Genomic DNA, 15,577 nt, shown 5'->3' with positions numbered 1-15,577 from the left:
AATGGCTGCCGGCCGCTTATGACGCTTTTGGTGTGAATGCACAGTTAGTCATACTTCTACTGTTATTTTTCACATATGATTATTGTCACACATGTACAGTACAGGCCAAAAGTTTGGACACACCTTCTCATTCAATGCGTTTTCTTTATTTTCATGACTATTTACATTGTAGATTCTCACTGAAGGCATCAAAACTATGAATGAACACATGTGGAGTTATGTACTTAACAAAAAAAGGTGAAATAACTGAAAACATGTTTTATATTCTAGTTTCTTCAAAATAGCCACCCTTTGCTCTGATTACTGCTTTGCACACTCTTGGCATTCTCTCCATGAGCTTCAAGAGGTAGTCACCTGAAATGGTTTCCACTTCACAGGTGTGCCTTATCAGGGTTAATTAGTGGAATTTCTTGCTTTATCAATGGGGTTGGGACCATCAGTTGTGTTGTGCAGAAGTCAGGTTAATACACAGCCGACAGCCCTATTGGACAACTGTTAAAATTCATATTATGGCAAGAACCAATCAGCTAACTAAAGAAAAACGAGTGGCCATCATTACTTTAAGAAATGAAGGTCAGTCAGTCCGGAAAATTGCAAAAACTTTAAATGTGTCCCCAAGTGGAGTCGCAAAAACCATCAAGCGCTACAACGAAACTGGCACACATGAGGACCGACCCAGGAAAGGAAGACCAAGAGTCACCTCTGCTTCTGAGGATAAGTTCATCCGAGTCACCAGCCTCAGAAATCGCAAGTTAACAGCAGCTCAGATCAGAGACCAGATGAATGCCACACAGAGTTCTAGCAGCAGACCCATCTCTAGAACAACTGTTAAGAGGAGACTGCGCCAATCAGGCCTTCATGGTCAAATAGCTGCTAGGAGACCACTGCTAAGGAGAGGCAACAAGCAGAAGAGATTTGTTTGGGCCAAGAAACACAAGGAATGGACATTAGACCAGTGGAAATCTGTGCTTTGGTCTGATGAGTCCAAATTTGAGATCTTTGGTTCCAACCGCCGTGTCTTTGTGAGACGCAGAAAAGGTGAACGGATGGATTCCACATGCCTGGTTCCCACTGTGAAGCATGGAGGAGGAGGTGTGATGGTGTGGGGGTGTTTTGCTGGTGACACTGTTGGGGATTTATTCAAAATTGAAGGCACACTGAACCAGCATGGCTACCACAGCATCCTGCAGCGACATGCCATCCCATCCGGTTTGCCTTTAGTTGGACGATCATTTATTTTTCAACAGGACAATGACCCCAAACACACCTCCAGGCTGTGTAAGGGCTATTTGACCAAGAAGGAGAGTGATGGAGTGCTGCGGCAGATGACCTGGCCTCCACGGTCACCGGACCTGAACCCAATCGAGATGGTTTGGGGTGAGCTGGACCGCAGAGTGAAGGCAAAGGGGCCAACAAGTGCTAAACACCTCTGGGAACTCCTTCAAGACTGTTGGAAAACCATTTCAGGTGACTACCTCTTGAAGCTCATTGAGAGAATGCCAAGAGTGTGCAAAGCAGTAATCAGAGCAAAGGGTGGCTATTTTGAAGAAACTAGAATATAAAACATGTTTACAGTTATTTCACCTTTTTTTGTTAAGTACATAACTCCACATGTGTTCATTCATAGTTTTGATGCCTTCAGTGAGAATCTACAATGTAAACAGTCATGAAAATAAAGAAAACACATTGAATGAGAAGATGTGTCCAAACTTTTGGCCTGTACTGTATACTATCAGATATTAATATATACTTTCAACATACTGTACTGCAGTAACCAGAACTATAATTATAATATTATTACTTTCATTAATGTTGCTGTAAGCTACTGTCATTACCGTCTGTCCTGCATCTCTCTCTGTCTCATTGTGTCATATGGATTACTGTTAATTTATTATGTTGATCTGTTCTGTACGACATCTATTGCACGTCTGTCCATCCTGGAAGAGGGATCCCTCCTCAGTTGCTCTTCCTGAGGTTTCTACCGTTTTTTTTTCCCTGTTAAAGGTTTTTTTGGGGAGTTTTTCCTTATCCGCTGCGAGGGTCCAAAGGACAGAGGGATGTCGTATGCTGTAAAGCCCTGTGAGGCAAATTGTGATTTGTGATATTGGGCTTTATAAATAAAATTGATTGATTGAATGATTTCAGAAAGAAGGTGTTTCTGTTGGCTGTTCTACAAATGCAGACGCATGCGTACATCCCTTCAGTGAGAGCCTGATTCAGTGATGTAGAATCCTGCAGAGAAAGTTGCAATGTCAGCATTGGCAACAACTGCCTACACTGCAAAGCAGCCCCAAAAAAGGAAAATGCACTTATCAAAAAAAGATTTGAAAATAAAACACCTGTCAGTATCTGTGGAGCATTTCAGAGCTGGAGAGAAACAGTAGTATGTAATAGTTTACCTTTCTGCAAATCAAAGCTAAAGGCTCACAGCTGCAGTTCATGTTTATCTAGCTTATGTTAGCTAGAGCCTTGAATCACAGTGTGTCCTCTGCCTCACTCACCACTACTACAGATCACCTGGGAAGAGAGCTGGCAGCAGCTCTGTAGATGAATCCCCAGTCAGCAGCCACAGCAACCCGAATCCACTAGTACAACCCAACTCTAGGGGACCAGAAAAGCCCTGACTCTCCTGCAGCCTGCTATGACACTCGGCACTGTGGGGTTTGCACTGGCCGAATTAGAGCCACCACAGCCTGCGACCCAAGGTCTGTCCCCTGAGCTGTTGCCTGCTCTCCTCAAGGGGAAGCAATCCATGCTCCAATGAGGAGGGACTGTGGGGTGACCAGCTAGGTTATTCTTGTTTCATTTGTGGTCTGATAAGCAGAGAGAGTGAGAGCAGTGCAAGGAGGAGCTGAGGGAATGCGCTATGCACAGCTGTATGATGAAATAAGACTTTTTTTTTTTTAAATGAATGTATGGGAAGCACTGGGTTACTGTATGAAGTGCATGCATACGCACGGGGGATGGGGGTTAGGACATGGAGAGGAGAGCTGCAGGAGGAAGAGGGTGTATTTTCAAATTCTGACATGTTTTTTTTCACCTTTTCTAGAAACTGCCTACCCCAGCTTTAACTCACATCACCTGATAAAATGACAAACGTTGCCAGCTGCAGGTGATATCAGCTGTTGCTTATTAATGTATTAATGTTAATTCTGTGAATAACGTAAACATGGATGTTGTCATATTTGTGTGCTCTCTGCAAGTTGGCGTCTGTACTCTGCCAAAGATCATTTATGAGGACAGACCCTCCACTCACCACTATACAATCAGAGTGGACTGAGTCTTTGTGAAGTTCCAACAACTCCAACAGAGAGAGACGTCTTTTCACTACAAGATCACTTCACATCAATTTTGGGATTTGAATTCGCTGAGATTCATCTAGTTTGACTTTTATCTTTATCATATCAGGACCTGCATTATTCAGTTTAAGCAGCTCATAAAAAATAAGGTGTGCCAAAGCCAGAAGGCTGCAGCTGCTTTTCAAAGTGTCGGATATATTTCAAAATGTCATAGTGATACATATTTAATCAACAAATATGTCCTAAGTAATAAGTAATGGATCAGACTTGGTATCAGCAAATAACCATTATTAAAGGACTCGGATCAAGACCACAGGCCAAAGAAAGTTCAGGCAGAGTTAGGACATCCCCACATTGTACTGGTCTGAATACTTACCTCCAGTATTGATCCGTAGCAGATGATTCCGTCTCCAGCGTAGCCGTCAGGACAGGTACAGGTGTGAGCTCCAACCTCCTTAGAGAGCTCACACTTTGCCTGACAGAGTGTACAGAAGATAGGGATCATGGGAAATGTGACCTACTGAGGCCGCAACAATTTCACGACAGTAACCAATGCTCAGTTCTCATATCTTAATGAATGACTGAATCACTCAACAAAAATACACATGTTGCACATCAGAGTCTTCAGATGAAGAAGAATCTAAACTTGAATCTCTGAGGGTTTGGAAATTATAGAAATCTTCCAGAGACATTGTCCAAGTTACTTCACAGATATTAATAATAAGAACTGAGAACTATTATCACTGAAAATAATTTCCTACAAAAGTGAGGTATGACCAAAAACTGTATCTCCACACAGAGGGAGACAGAACAGTGTTACAGCTGTGATTTTGGGATGCTTTAAGCACCACAAACCATTTACTACCTTTAACATGGAGGCAGAAATCTCGGCAGCAGAGATCTTACTTTCTGTGTTTACTTCTGTTTGGTCTCAAAGACGAGCACTCAAAGTGTTTCACAAGTGCTTCACAAATATCCACAATAGGCGTTGAGTATAGAGTCAACATGACCCATCCTTTAAATCCTCAGTGAATAAAAATCTTTCTTCATGGCCGACGTGACACAAAGACAGTGTTCGTGTTTGTGTGTGTGTGTTTGTTTGTGTGTTTACCAGGTCATGGCAGCCTCCATTTCTCTTGAGGCAGGGGTTAATAAGGTCACATACGATACCGTTCCCCATGTAACCTGTTTTACAAACACACTCACTCTGCAGACACACAGACAGATATACCCATAAACAAACCAATCTCAACAGTGTTCAAAGATGTTTACAGTCAGGCAGCTAAATAGTAGCCACTTGATAAGTCATATAGAAAATATGAAGTGATGAAAACAAAAACAAGTACACTTGGAGTAGGGGTAGTGTGGTAACACACATCTGAGTTGAAGAGGATCGTTATATTTGTTAAAACTGAAATGTGGGGAAAAAAAATCAAAAATGCTTTATAAAACACTGACAGCATCAGCTGACCTTTGAAGACAAGGACAGCTGGGTAGGGGGGACTGGGTGTCCCAGACATTTAGAAAACAGCCACAAAATTAGGAGAAAAATTAAAAATGTATAAAAAAAAAAAAGAAAAAAAAAGTTAATAACTGTTAACAGCTGTTCAGTTGATGATTTTAACTCACGCTTATTATCCATCATTATTTGTTAGTAACTGACCTGTCCAGGTCCAATGTGGTTACAGTTGGCATCGGGGCTGCAGCCTCCTCGACTCTCCAGCTGACAGTTGTTGATCTCCACGCACACTTTGCCGTCACCTGCCCAACCCTCGTTACACACACACGACGCGTTACCTGGGCCCAAATGCACACACTCTGCCTGTAGACAGAGAGAAAGGATGTTATGAGGGCAGGGACAGTCCCAGACACAGACTGGCCAATCATAACGTAGCATCGGGCCGGCTCAGGCCAGGGTCCAACAACAACACAGCTGTGCTCCATTGACTCTAATGCAGTCGTTTCAGATTTCCTTCATTTTCAGGCTGGTTTTGTGGATTTGGAGCTAAATGTTGTGCTCGTCGTGTATTAATGACACTCGTTACCTGGAGAGGTTGGACAAAGATATACGTTTCTTCCCTGTTCCAAAACCAAAATCAAACCCTGAAAAGTGTAGGGTTAGCTAGCTAGCTACTGAAGATATAGCCTACTGAATGTATACACATGCTGCTTTTGCTTTTTAATGATTATAACAGTGAAACAAAGAGCGACCCTGCTGTACAGGAACCAGTGAAGGGAAGCAGGGAAACTTTGCTCATATTCAACCAGCTGTGTGTCATCACAGTGTGTGCAGATGAATGTCATTTGACTTTCCCCAGAGATCCCTGCCAGTCCTGTGGCGGAGGTCTGGGTGCTGGCAGCAGCACAGGGGGCGAAGTCAAACACCGTTCATCTGCACACACTGTGATGCCACACAGCTGGTTCGATATCAGCAAAGTTTCCCTTTATATTCATTGTCTTGTGTGGCGACCAGCAGTGATGTGGTGGTTCACTTTTACACTGTGATCTGCAGCCTATAGTTCGGCTTTAGCTTCTAACTATCTTTGTCTTTTTAACCTGTTGTTGCTGCTGAGTCAGTTTGACATCCTGGATATATCCTTCAAACACAGACTGTAGACCCCTCTGTCTGCTTCTGTCTGGAATCACTGTTTTGTTCTCCAAAAATTTGATAATATTTCTTCAAGGAGTGCAGTTAGTTACAGTGTGGGCTCCATGCTTACTCCGACAGCTTGTTGAACCATCACAAAGGGGCAGGGCTTAGTGAAAAGTCAGTGGTCATGGTAGAAATATTAAATGTCCAGAGAAACTGGCAGTCTACCAGTACTATATATTTGACATTTTCTGATGAATCCATGTGAACAGAGCATGATCCAGGACACACAGACATGTCTGTTTATGTTCTGAGCAGATGTTTAGTGGATTTGGTTCTATCTCTTTTTCTTTGCCTCACACTTGTGAGATTTGTGGTCTGTGTTCAGGGACACAGAGGTAATGTTTCTGAGGGAGAGCTAGCTTGAATGTTTTGGAGGGCAGATCTGGCCCTTTAAATTTTTATCTCAGCCCATAATTGCTTGGTTTGCCTTTTCCTGTGAGATTTACTGTATAAACAAATTAAATAGTTAAGATCAAAGAGATGTTGTCTTTCAACGATACAAACATTATTCACGCTTGCATATCTTCCCGCCCACCCCTTTTTAACACTTTGCTTATCTGTAAGATGCACTGAAGCTTATGACTGTGCAGAAATCTACAGCCAGGCTCCTGACCAAGACCAAATGGACCCTAGTTTTATTGTCTTTTCACTGGTTAACAGTTTCTTTTAGTGAATGCTAGTGTATGTTCAAATTTTGCCAGATTACCATTGTTAAAAGTTGCCGTCATTTGGCCCAGTGAATATATTTTCATATAACATATTGTCTTTTATAGTTACAGTTAATGAATAAAACTCTCCACAGTATGAACAGAGGTTACATGAGCCTCAAAACCAGCCACAACTCACCCTTGAGCAGAGTGACCGTCCTCTACTGACCAATCAACAGACTGCAGTGTTCACAGCTCCACCTTTTAGTACCAGATCTGTGTGCTAGGTACCCCAACAGAGGGGGGACCAAACATGGGGACAGTATGGAACGGTTCCATTGGTACCATCCACAACTTTTCACAGTGGAAACGGAAAAAAAGCGAACTGAACTGAACCGTACTGCTTGGTGGAAATGGGGCGCAAGTGGACACAGGCCCTAAGTCTTACGTTGGTGTCGCAGCCTCCTCGGTTGCTCTTCAGGCAGAGGTTGATGGCAGAACAGGAGTGACCATCACCCTCATATCCATCCCTACACACACACCTGGCGAAACACACACAAAGATTTTTGATTAACAAACTCAGCAGCTGTTGCAGTAACAGAAGAGTGACTGGTGTTGATCACCTGTGAACCCCTGCTGATAGATGCAGGTTATTTTGCAGAGAACTGCTGAAGAATTATTTCCCTGTTTACACATCAGAGAGGAAAGTGCTGCAGTGGTTCAGGTGGGGGATGAAAAACACCTGGATGAGCACCTGGGCTGCCTTCACAGTCAGGAAGCCGGTGAATCCTCCTGATGCTGCACAGGAAGAATCTACAGAAGCTACTGCTGCCATGTTTGAAGTTTATCATCCAGGGTCACACCCAGGCTTCTAGCTGACCGCGCTGACATTACCACAATGTTGCTATGGCAGTTCTGCAAGGAACTTTATGAGGCTGCACTAAAGCAACATGGTGCTTTGTGCTAAATGCTATCATCCTCACAATAATGCCAGCATGTTGATGGTTAGCAGGTGTGATGTGTACCATCTTAGTTAAGTGCATAAGCACGCTAAATTACAACTGAAGTAGAGCTTGAGGCTGATGGGAGTTTTTTTTTAGTTTTGCACATATGTGGTCAAAAACCAAACAACTGAATTAACAGATATCAGATGATGCACAAATGGCAACGTCCTGGTGGCACTAGAGGAAAAGTCAGGGGATCACCAGAGTCATGAATATCTGTACAAAATGTCAAGGCAATCTGTCCAGTAACTGCTGAGAAATTTTAGTCTAGTTTTAGTCACAGATTAAAACAAAATTAAAATGTGTAAAGTTTTTGTTGACTAAAACTAACATGAATAAAATGACTACATGTGACTCAAACTAAAATAAACTTTTGTTAAAAAGATAAAAAACAAATCAAAATCAGGTGCCAAAATAAACATTTACAGTTGCAGTAATAGCAGTGGTATCTTACATAGTGTGCAGTCCTGTCTGTGTGCAGTATGCGTGGATGTGACAGTGTTCCTGCAGTCCATCAGAATTGCAGGGCGTGGCAGTCCTGTCGCAATTGTCTCCGGAGTATCCCTCCACACAGGATCCTCTCCGACAAACACCACCGCTGCGCGGACGGTTATCGCACACGCCATGGACACAGTGACACTCTGAAGACACACACACATAAACACACAGATCAGGTGATCATTTCAAGTCACTCTGTAGAAAAATTCTAGAACAATATCGCACCAGGCAAAACACACCACTGAGCACTTTGTTTATGATTTCTATGTACAGGTTCTTTGCAGCCGCTGGATACAACAGGTCGACAAATTGTTAGAAAAAGTTGCATTTTTAAAGTTAGACACGCGGTAGGTAAATTTACACACAGCAAATTACATCACAACCAACTGACTAGTTCTATCATTCATTCATTATGTGTAAGTGCTTATCCTGGTATAGGGTCGCCTAGTTGACAGAGGGCTCACATTCAAACCTACAGGCAATTTAATGTCACCAATTAACCTGCCTGTCTTTGGACTGTGAGAGGAAGCTGGAGCACCTGGAGAAAACCCACGCTGACACAGGGAAAACATGAAAACTCCACACAGAAGGGCCCCAGCTGGCTGCTGAATTTGAACCTGGTTGAGATGACAGTGCTAACCACTGTATCACCGTGCCACCCCAAGCTCTATCGTCAGGTCAGAGTTTTCATTTGTGTACTACTTTGGTTTCTAACCAAGTCTATGCACAACAAATACATTCTGCTAATTGGCTAATGTTTGCGTGCCATCACACTAAATTAGGATGGTGAAGATGGTATATTAAACATTAAACTTGCTAAACATCAGCATGTCAGCCATGTCATTGTGAGTTTATTAGGATGGTGATTGTAGCTTTTAACTCAAAGGTGCTTTGTGCCTAAGTTCAGACTGAGAGAGGCATTACATGGCTGCAGACTTTTAGTCTGTGTCCAAAATCACTCCTTATTTATAATACAGTGCAATATTTTTACTGTCTGCCATTGTTTTTGAGTTTCCATTGTCTGTAAATTTACCCACTATACAGTGCCCTCAAAAATTCCATTATGGAAGAGGTGTCCAAGGCATGAAATCCCACAATGCAATGCTCAGTATTTTATATAGTGCATCCTTTTTTTGCTTCTGACATATTTTTGAGTTGTTTTTTTGTTGTTGTTGTTTTTGCTCCTGACATATTCTAGACCTTTTCTTTCTCTCCTGACATGTTTTGGACATTTTTTAACTCCAGACATTTACCGCTGCAAGAGTCTAAAGCTGTCACTGATGACACAAAACGATGATGATTAACAGGGGTCCAAAATCTCAAATTACCACTCATTATAAACTACTGAGTGTCTACTACACAGTGAGAGGTGAATGAGAAAGTGATTTTGGATACAGCTGTAATCTTGTTTAGATATGGGAACCTTATAGCTTAAGTTGCTGATGAGGACCGGTTACCTTCATCACACTTGTCTCCGTGCTTGGATGGATCCTCACAGATGTGGCAGGCAACACCCTTAAGGCCTGGCTGACAGCTGCACGAGCCGTTCCCATGGATACCGTCAAAACACTGCACACAGTAAAAAAAATAAATAAATAAATAAACACATCGCTTGAGAAACGTGACAGACTGTGTTTGTTGCTCACCGTTCCTTTGTCGTAGCAGGGATGCTGGAATCCTCCAATACAGGGTTTACAGTCCGGACCGTAGAAACCTTTACAACACTGTGCTACCTGTTAAACACACACGCACAAATAGACACACACATTAAAACACAAAGATACTTAATGTTTCAGATAAAGGACTATTCTATCAGTTAACCAGTAAGACCTGCACATTTTTAAACTATGCATATAATGGGAATATTGACTATAAAATTGACTTAATCTGTCAATTTGAAAGGACATACTTTCCTAGCAGGGATTACTGGAGATAAAAACGTGAGATCTTTACATCAGAAACCTCCACACTCCATTAAATAAAGCCATGGCAAAGATACATGGTGCACAAACGGAGACAACACAGTGACCACCTTTATAAAACTCACCGTTTTGGTGGCGTTGCAGAATTTGGCGCAGCCTGTACTGAGTGTCGGCCTGAGAGGGGATGTGACGTAATCACAGCCACGCTGATGAGTGTCCTGGAGACAGACACACACACTTATTAGCCTTCTGTTCTTGTCCGTATCGTACACCAGGTTTTGTTGGGTAGAAAGAAATATTGTGAAAAAATCTGCACACAAACTGCTGACCAGAGCACATGGTTTAACTGTAATGTAACAGCAAGACTTCCTGTATAGATTTTACTAATGTAATGCAGTATTTAACTGGCACACAAGATGGATTACAGCACAGACTAAAATCTGGTGTCAGAAATATATCTAAACTCTCATATTCTGTATCTAATAGTGGTAGGGGAACAAAACCTAATTTTAAATGCATCGCGATGTGGACATTCACAATTCAGCACCGATTCACAAATGTTTCTAAATGTTAGCTACAAATGTGACAGTGAAGAAACAAATAAAGGTGGAACGTACTGGCAAGGGCAGAGCAGCCCTTAGAAAGTTTACACTGCACACACATTAGAGTGAACTTGTTATTTATCTTAACAAAAGGCAGCAGTTGCAAGCATGTTTTAATTTAATGTGTAAATGATGACACTGCAAGATGCAGGTGAAGTATATTGTAAATACTTTCTACACAATTACCCAGAGACTTACATTAATGGAGCAGAGCAGTGACAAAAGGAATGTTAACAAATGAGACCAGCTGACCAACACACACTGCAGCTATAAACAACTTAAACCAACTTAAAATAACTATATGATCAGTTGTTTCACCTCACAAACCCTCTGCACAGCCTACTCGGCTTCTTGGCTTTCCCTCATGCTGCAGAGAGGCACATAATAATAACAACACAGCAGAGCACACAGCCTCCCCTCATTTTGTTATTGTCATACAGGCAGGAGGCCTCAAGGTGCAAAAAACTGGACCATTTATCTCAATTGCCAGTTATATTACATAAATGATTTCAGTATAATAAGGACACCAGCGAATGGTTTGGCAAACAGTATAGTAGAGAAAGAGACTGAAAATTGTGCCCCTTTTCTGATCATTCACTGAAAAATCATTTTTGTATTGAATCAGACACCAAATAATCAAAATTGGATTGAATTGTGAGGTTCTCAAAGATTGCCATATTGGAAACAAGTGAGTTAGCCATCGTACAACTCTTTGTTTATCTGACACCATTTATAATCTGTGTTTTCATCAAGTGGATATAAACAATAAATTACATCATCACAACACTTTCTAACCCTCACCCCTTTAATCTGAAGGTCAAATATCACATCACAAATTTTGTTTACATGACCACAACTTCATTGAAAGCTCCTCCGTATATTTTTCACTGTGCAATTTATTAACCTCTGCTCACGGACTGTTGAACTGCTGGTATGATGTATTAATCTATTTGCAAAGATTTCCACATCAAGAGTCTTTTTCTACTGTATGAGATCCGAAGGCATCTGTGGAATAGAACAGAAGTGTTGCATTAATAATGTTTTACCATTTCAGTGGTTCCCTCTGGGCACTCAGTCTCATACAGGTAATTGCAGTGAACACATGGACCCTGAAAACACACAAATACACACGCTTACAACAAAAATAATTACCTAGCTTACCATGTTAGCATTACTGTCAGCTTTAAGGCTCTACCGGCCTGTTATATATTTACTCTGCGTGAAGATTGTAAATCTGGTAAAGCTAGCTAAAGTTATTTTGTCCATGATGATTATTACTCTCACAGCTGACATGTAGCCAAAGCAGTCAGTTGGAGATGATAATATTTTATTAAATAACGCTCACACACGCAGCCTGAATGCAAATATGCCTGTGTCCAGACTACACTCAACACTTCAATAACAGTGTGACATACTTATAAGGTACTAAGTTTGCCATATGGTGCTGGGAATGAGTTCAGCCTCGAAGCCTCCCTTTTAAAGTTGTGTGGCTGAGCAAGAAGAAATGTAAATGGTGTTTGGTCCTAAGACTTGCCTCTGGTATTCTGTTTTATGTTTCAACAGATCCAAAACCTGTTTTACTGCGATGAAAAATTCTTTCCACCATATTTCTGAATAACGTCACATTTAACAGAGAAGTCTTCACTTATAATAATAATATTGAAATGGGTCTTTGGGACATTTATGCCTGTATTAGACAGAAGACAAGAAATTAGAGGGGTTAACAAATGTGGTTCATGGCAGCTGCTGTTCTCCCCTTGGTTACAACATTGTCAATAATCATTTTAATTAAAAAAAAATGTTTAGCCTTGTTGTTACAAACTGAAACGTTTGGTTTGTTCAGTCATCAGTCATTGTAAGTCTAGCCTACTGAACTCAGTGGCACATCAATTTTAATTAGACCTGTTGGGTCTAATGTTCAGTGACCAGAGTATGATTTGACTCTATGCCTCCCTCTGCTCACCACGACGATCTTGCTTTCGATGACATCACAGCGGTGAGGCAGGATGGGGAGGATTGAGGGCGGGTACAGAAGCCCATCAATCATATGGATGATCCCGTTGGATGCCACAATGTTGGTGCTCGTCAGATGGAGGCCCTTCTCACCCAATAGAATCTCACCCTGGAGAGGGAAGGGGAGGAGGCAGCTAGTGTTAATAGAAATCATTAACATTTACTGAAAATTAGCTCAGAAACAAGTCAAATTATGATGAGAACCAATCAGAGACACTTACATCATCGGACACAGTGATGGAGACAATCTGATTGGCCATCGTCTGAATCTGACGGAGATTGGCTAACTCGTCAACCGTCAGCTACAGACAGAAAAAAATAATCCATCAACAAAAATGTTAATGAGTTGGTTGGCTTTTTTCCAACAAATATCATGTTGGACACAACAAACAATATCCTGATGATTTAGCTTCTCAGTGAGCTGATGTGAAGTTTGGACCGAGTGTGCCATTGAAGGAACAGTCACGTGGTAATTAAATCTAAAGGTTTCATCCTCAGGGGAGCAGGAATGTGATCAGGAAATATGATAATCAGATATTAATATATTATTATTAATTATAATATTATTACTTTCATTAATGTTGTTGTAAGCTACTGTCATTACCGTCTATCCTGCATCTCTCTCTGTCTCTGTCTCTCTCTCTCTCTGTCTCATTGTGTCATACGGTTTACTGTTAATTTATTATGCTGATCTGTTCTGTACGACATCTATTGCTCGTCTGTCCATCCTGGAAGAGGGATCCCTCCTCAGTTGCTCTTCCTGAGGTTTCTACCATTTTTTTTCCCTGTTAAAGGGGTTTTTTTGGGGAGTTTTTCCTTATCCGCTGTGAGGGTCCAAGGACAGAGGGATGTCGTATGCTGTAAAGCCCTGTGAGGCAAATTGTGATTTGTGATATTGGGCTTTATAAATAAAATCGATTGATTGATTGATAATTTCCCTCCAAAGATTAATATGTGGTCCACAGCAAGATATCTCATAGTCTAACAAGCCACTTATATAAAGTGTTGGACAGAAGGGCATTTCTGTCTTTGCCTTTTTCACATGCAGGACAAAAAGACAAAAAGCAAGAAAGAAGCGGCAAGGACTGAGCAAACTGAGAGACAGAGGAATCAGTGGAGAGAGCGTAGGGTGAGGGGTCGTCTTACCACAGCCTGGGAGAAAATATGGTGTCTGAGGAGTTCCTGAAGTTTATGTTTGGCCTTAAAAAAGAGCAGAATATCATTAAGAAATCCTAATAATCCTCATGAATATAATGCTTGTTGACATCACATAAGAAAATTACTGAACCCTTTTTTCTTTAAAAGAAAAACATATACAGTACAGGCCAAAAGTTTGGACACACCTTCTCATTCAATGCATTTTCTTTATTTTCATGACTATTTACATTGTAGATTCTCACTGAAGGCATCAAAACTATGAATGAACACATGTGGAGTTATGTACTTAACAAAAAAAGGTGAAATAACTGAAAACATGCTTTATATTCTAGTTTCTTCAAAATAGCCACCCTTTGCTCTGATTACTGCTTTGCACACTCTTGGCATTCTCTCCATGAGCTTCAAGAGGTAGTCACCTGAAATGGTTTTCCAACAGTCTTGAAGGAGTTCCCAGAGGTGTTTAGCACTTGTTGGCCCCTTTGCCTTCACTCTGCGGTCCAGCTCACCCCAAACCATCTCGATTGGGTTCAGTTCCGGTGACTGTGGAGGCCAGGTCATCTGCCGCAGCACTCCATCACTCTCCTTCTTGGTCAAATAGCCCTTACACAGCCTGGAGGTGTGTTTGGGGTCATTGTCCTGTTGAAAAATAAATGATCGTCCAACTAAACGCAAACCGGATGGGATGGCATGTCGCTGCAGGATGCTGTGGTAGCCATGCTGGTTCAGTGTGCCTTCAATTTTGAATAAATCCCCAACAGTGTCACCAGCAAAACACCCCCACACCATCACACCTCCTCCTCCATGCTTCACAGTGGGAACCAGGCATGTGGAATCCATCCGTTCACCTTTTCTGCGTCTCACAAAGACACGGCGGTTGGAACCAAAGATCTCAAATTTGGACTCATCAGACCAAAGCACAGATTTCCACTGGTCTAATGTCCATTCCTTGTGTTTCTTGGCCCAAACAAATCTCTTCTGCTTGTTGCCTCTCCTTAGCAGTGGTTTCCTAGCAGCTATTTGACCATGAAGGCCTGATTCGCGCAGTCTCCTCTTAACAGTTGTTCTAGAGATGGGTCTGCTGCTAGAACTCTGTGTGGCATTCATCTGGTCTCTGATCTGAGCTGCTGTTAACTTGCGATTTCTGAGGCTGGTGACTCGGATGAACTTATCCTCAGAAGCAGAGGTGACTCTTTGTCTTCCTTTCCTGGGTCGGTCCTCATGTGTGCCAGTTTCGTTGTAGGGCTTGATGGTTTTTGCGACTCCACTTGGGGACACATTTAAAGTTTTTGCAATTTTCCGGACTGACTGACCTTCATTTCTTAAAGTAATGATGGCCACTCGTTTTTCTTTAGTTAGCTGATTGGTTCTTGCCATAATATGAATTTTAACAGTTGTCCAATAGGGCTGTTGGCTGTGTATTAACCTGACTTCTGCACAACACAACTGATGGTCCCAACCCCATTGATAAAGCAAGAAATTCCACTAATTAACCCTGATAAGGCACACCTGTGAAGTGGAAACCATTTCAGGTGACTACCTCTTGAAGCTCATGGAGAGAATGCCAAGAGTGTGCAAAGCAGTAATCAGAGCAAAGGGTGGCTATTTTGAAGAAACTAGAATATAAAACATGTTTTCAGTTATTTCACCTTTTTTTGTTAAGTACATAACTCCACATGTGTTCATTCATAGTTTTGATGCCTTCAGTGAGAATCTACAATGTAAATAGTCATGAAAATAAAGAAAACGCATTGAATGAGAAGGTGTGTCCAAACTTTTGGCCT

At 41.7% G+C, this 15,577-nt stretch overlaps 1 protein-coding gene across 1 annotated transcript in view; it reads right to left on the bottom strand.

Annotated features, from left to right (window-relative positions):
• The window catches only part of stab1 (stabilin 1), a 118,047-nt gene that overhangs the window by 64,585 nt on the left and 37,885 nt on the right, over window positions 1–15,577 (bottom strand). Inside the window, exons 16-27 of the mRNA XM_033625556.2 lie at window positions 13,785–13,838; window positions 12,860–12,940; window positions 12,589–12,747; window positions 11,672–11,734; window positions 10,149–10,241; window positions 9,748–9,834; window positions 9,559–9,670; window positions 8,058–8,244; window positions 7,048–7,141; window positions 4,963–5,121; window positions 4,411–4,506; window positions 3,676–3,774 (exon numbers count right to left, since the gene is read on the bottom strand). Of these exons, the coding sequence (XP_033481447.2) occupies window positions 3,676–3,774; window positions 4,411–4,506; window positions 4,963–5,121; window positions 7,048–7,141; window positions 8,058–8,244; window positions 9,559–9,670; window positions 9,748–9,834; window positions 10,149–10,241; window positions 11,672–11,734; window positions 12,589–12,747; window positions 12,860–12,940; window positions 13,785–13,838 (1,284 nt within the window). The remainder of the gene's footprint in view (window positions 1–3,675; window positions 3,775–4,410; window positions 4,507–4,962; window positions 5,122–7,047; window positions 7,142–8,057; window positions 8,245–9,558; window positions 9,671–9,747; window positions 9,835–10,148; window positions 10,242–11,671; window positions 11,735–12,588; window positions 12,748–12,859; window positions 12,941–13,784; window positions 13,839–15,577) is intronic.

Source organism: Epinephelus lanceolatus, chromosome 1 (assembly GCF_041903045.1).
Source record: "Epinephelus lanceolatus isolate andai-2023 chromosome 1, ASM4190304v1, whole genome shotgun sequence".
Classification (NCBI taxonomy): Eukaryota; Metazoa; Chordata; class Actinopteri; order Perciformes; family Serranidae; genus Epinephelus; species Epinephelus lanceolatus.
This window is presented reverse-complemented; position numbering and strand designations above follow the sequence as displayed.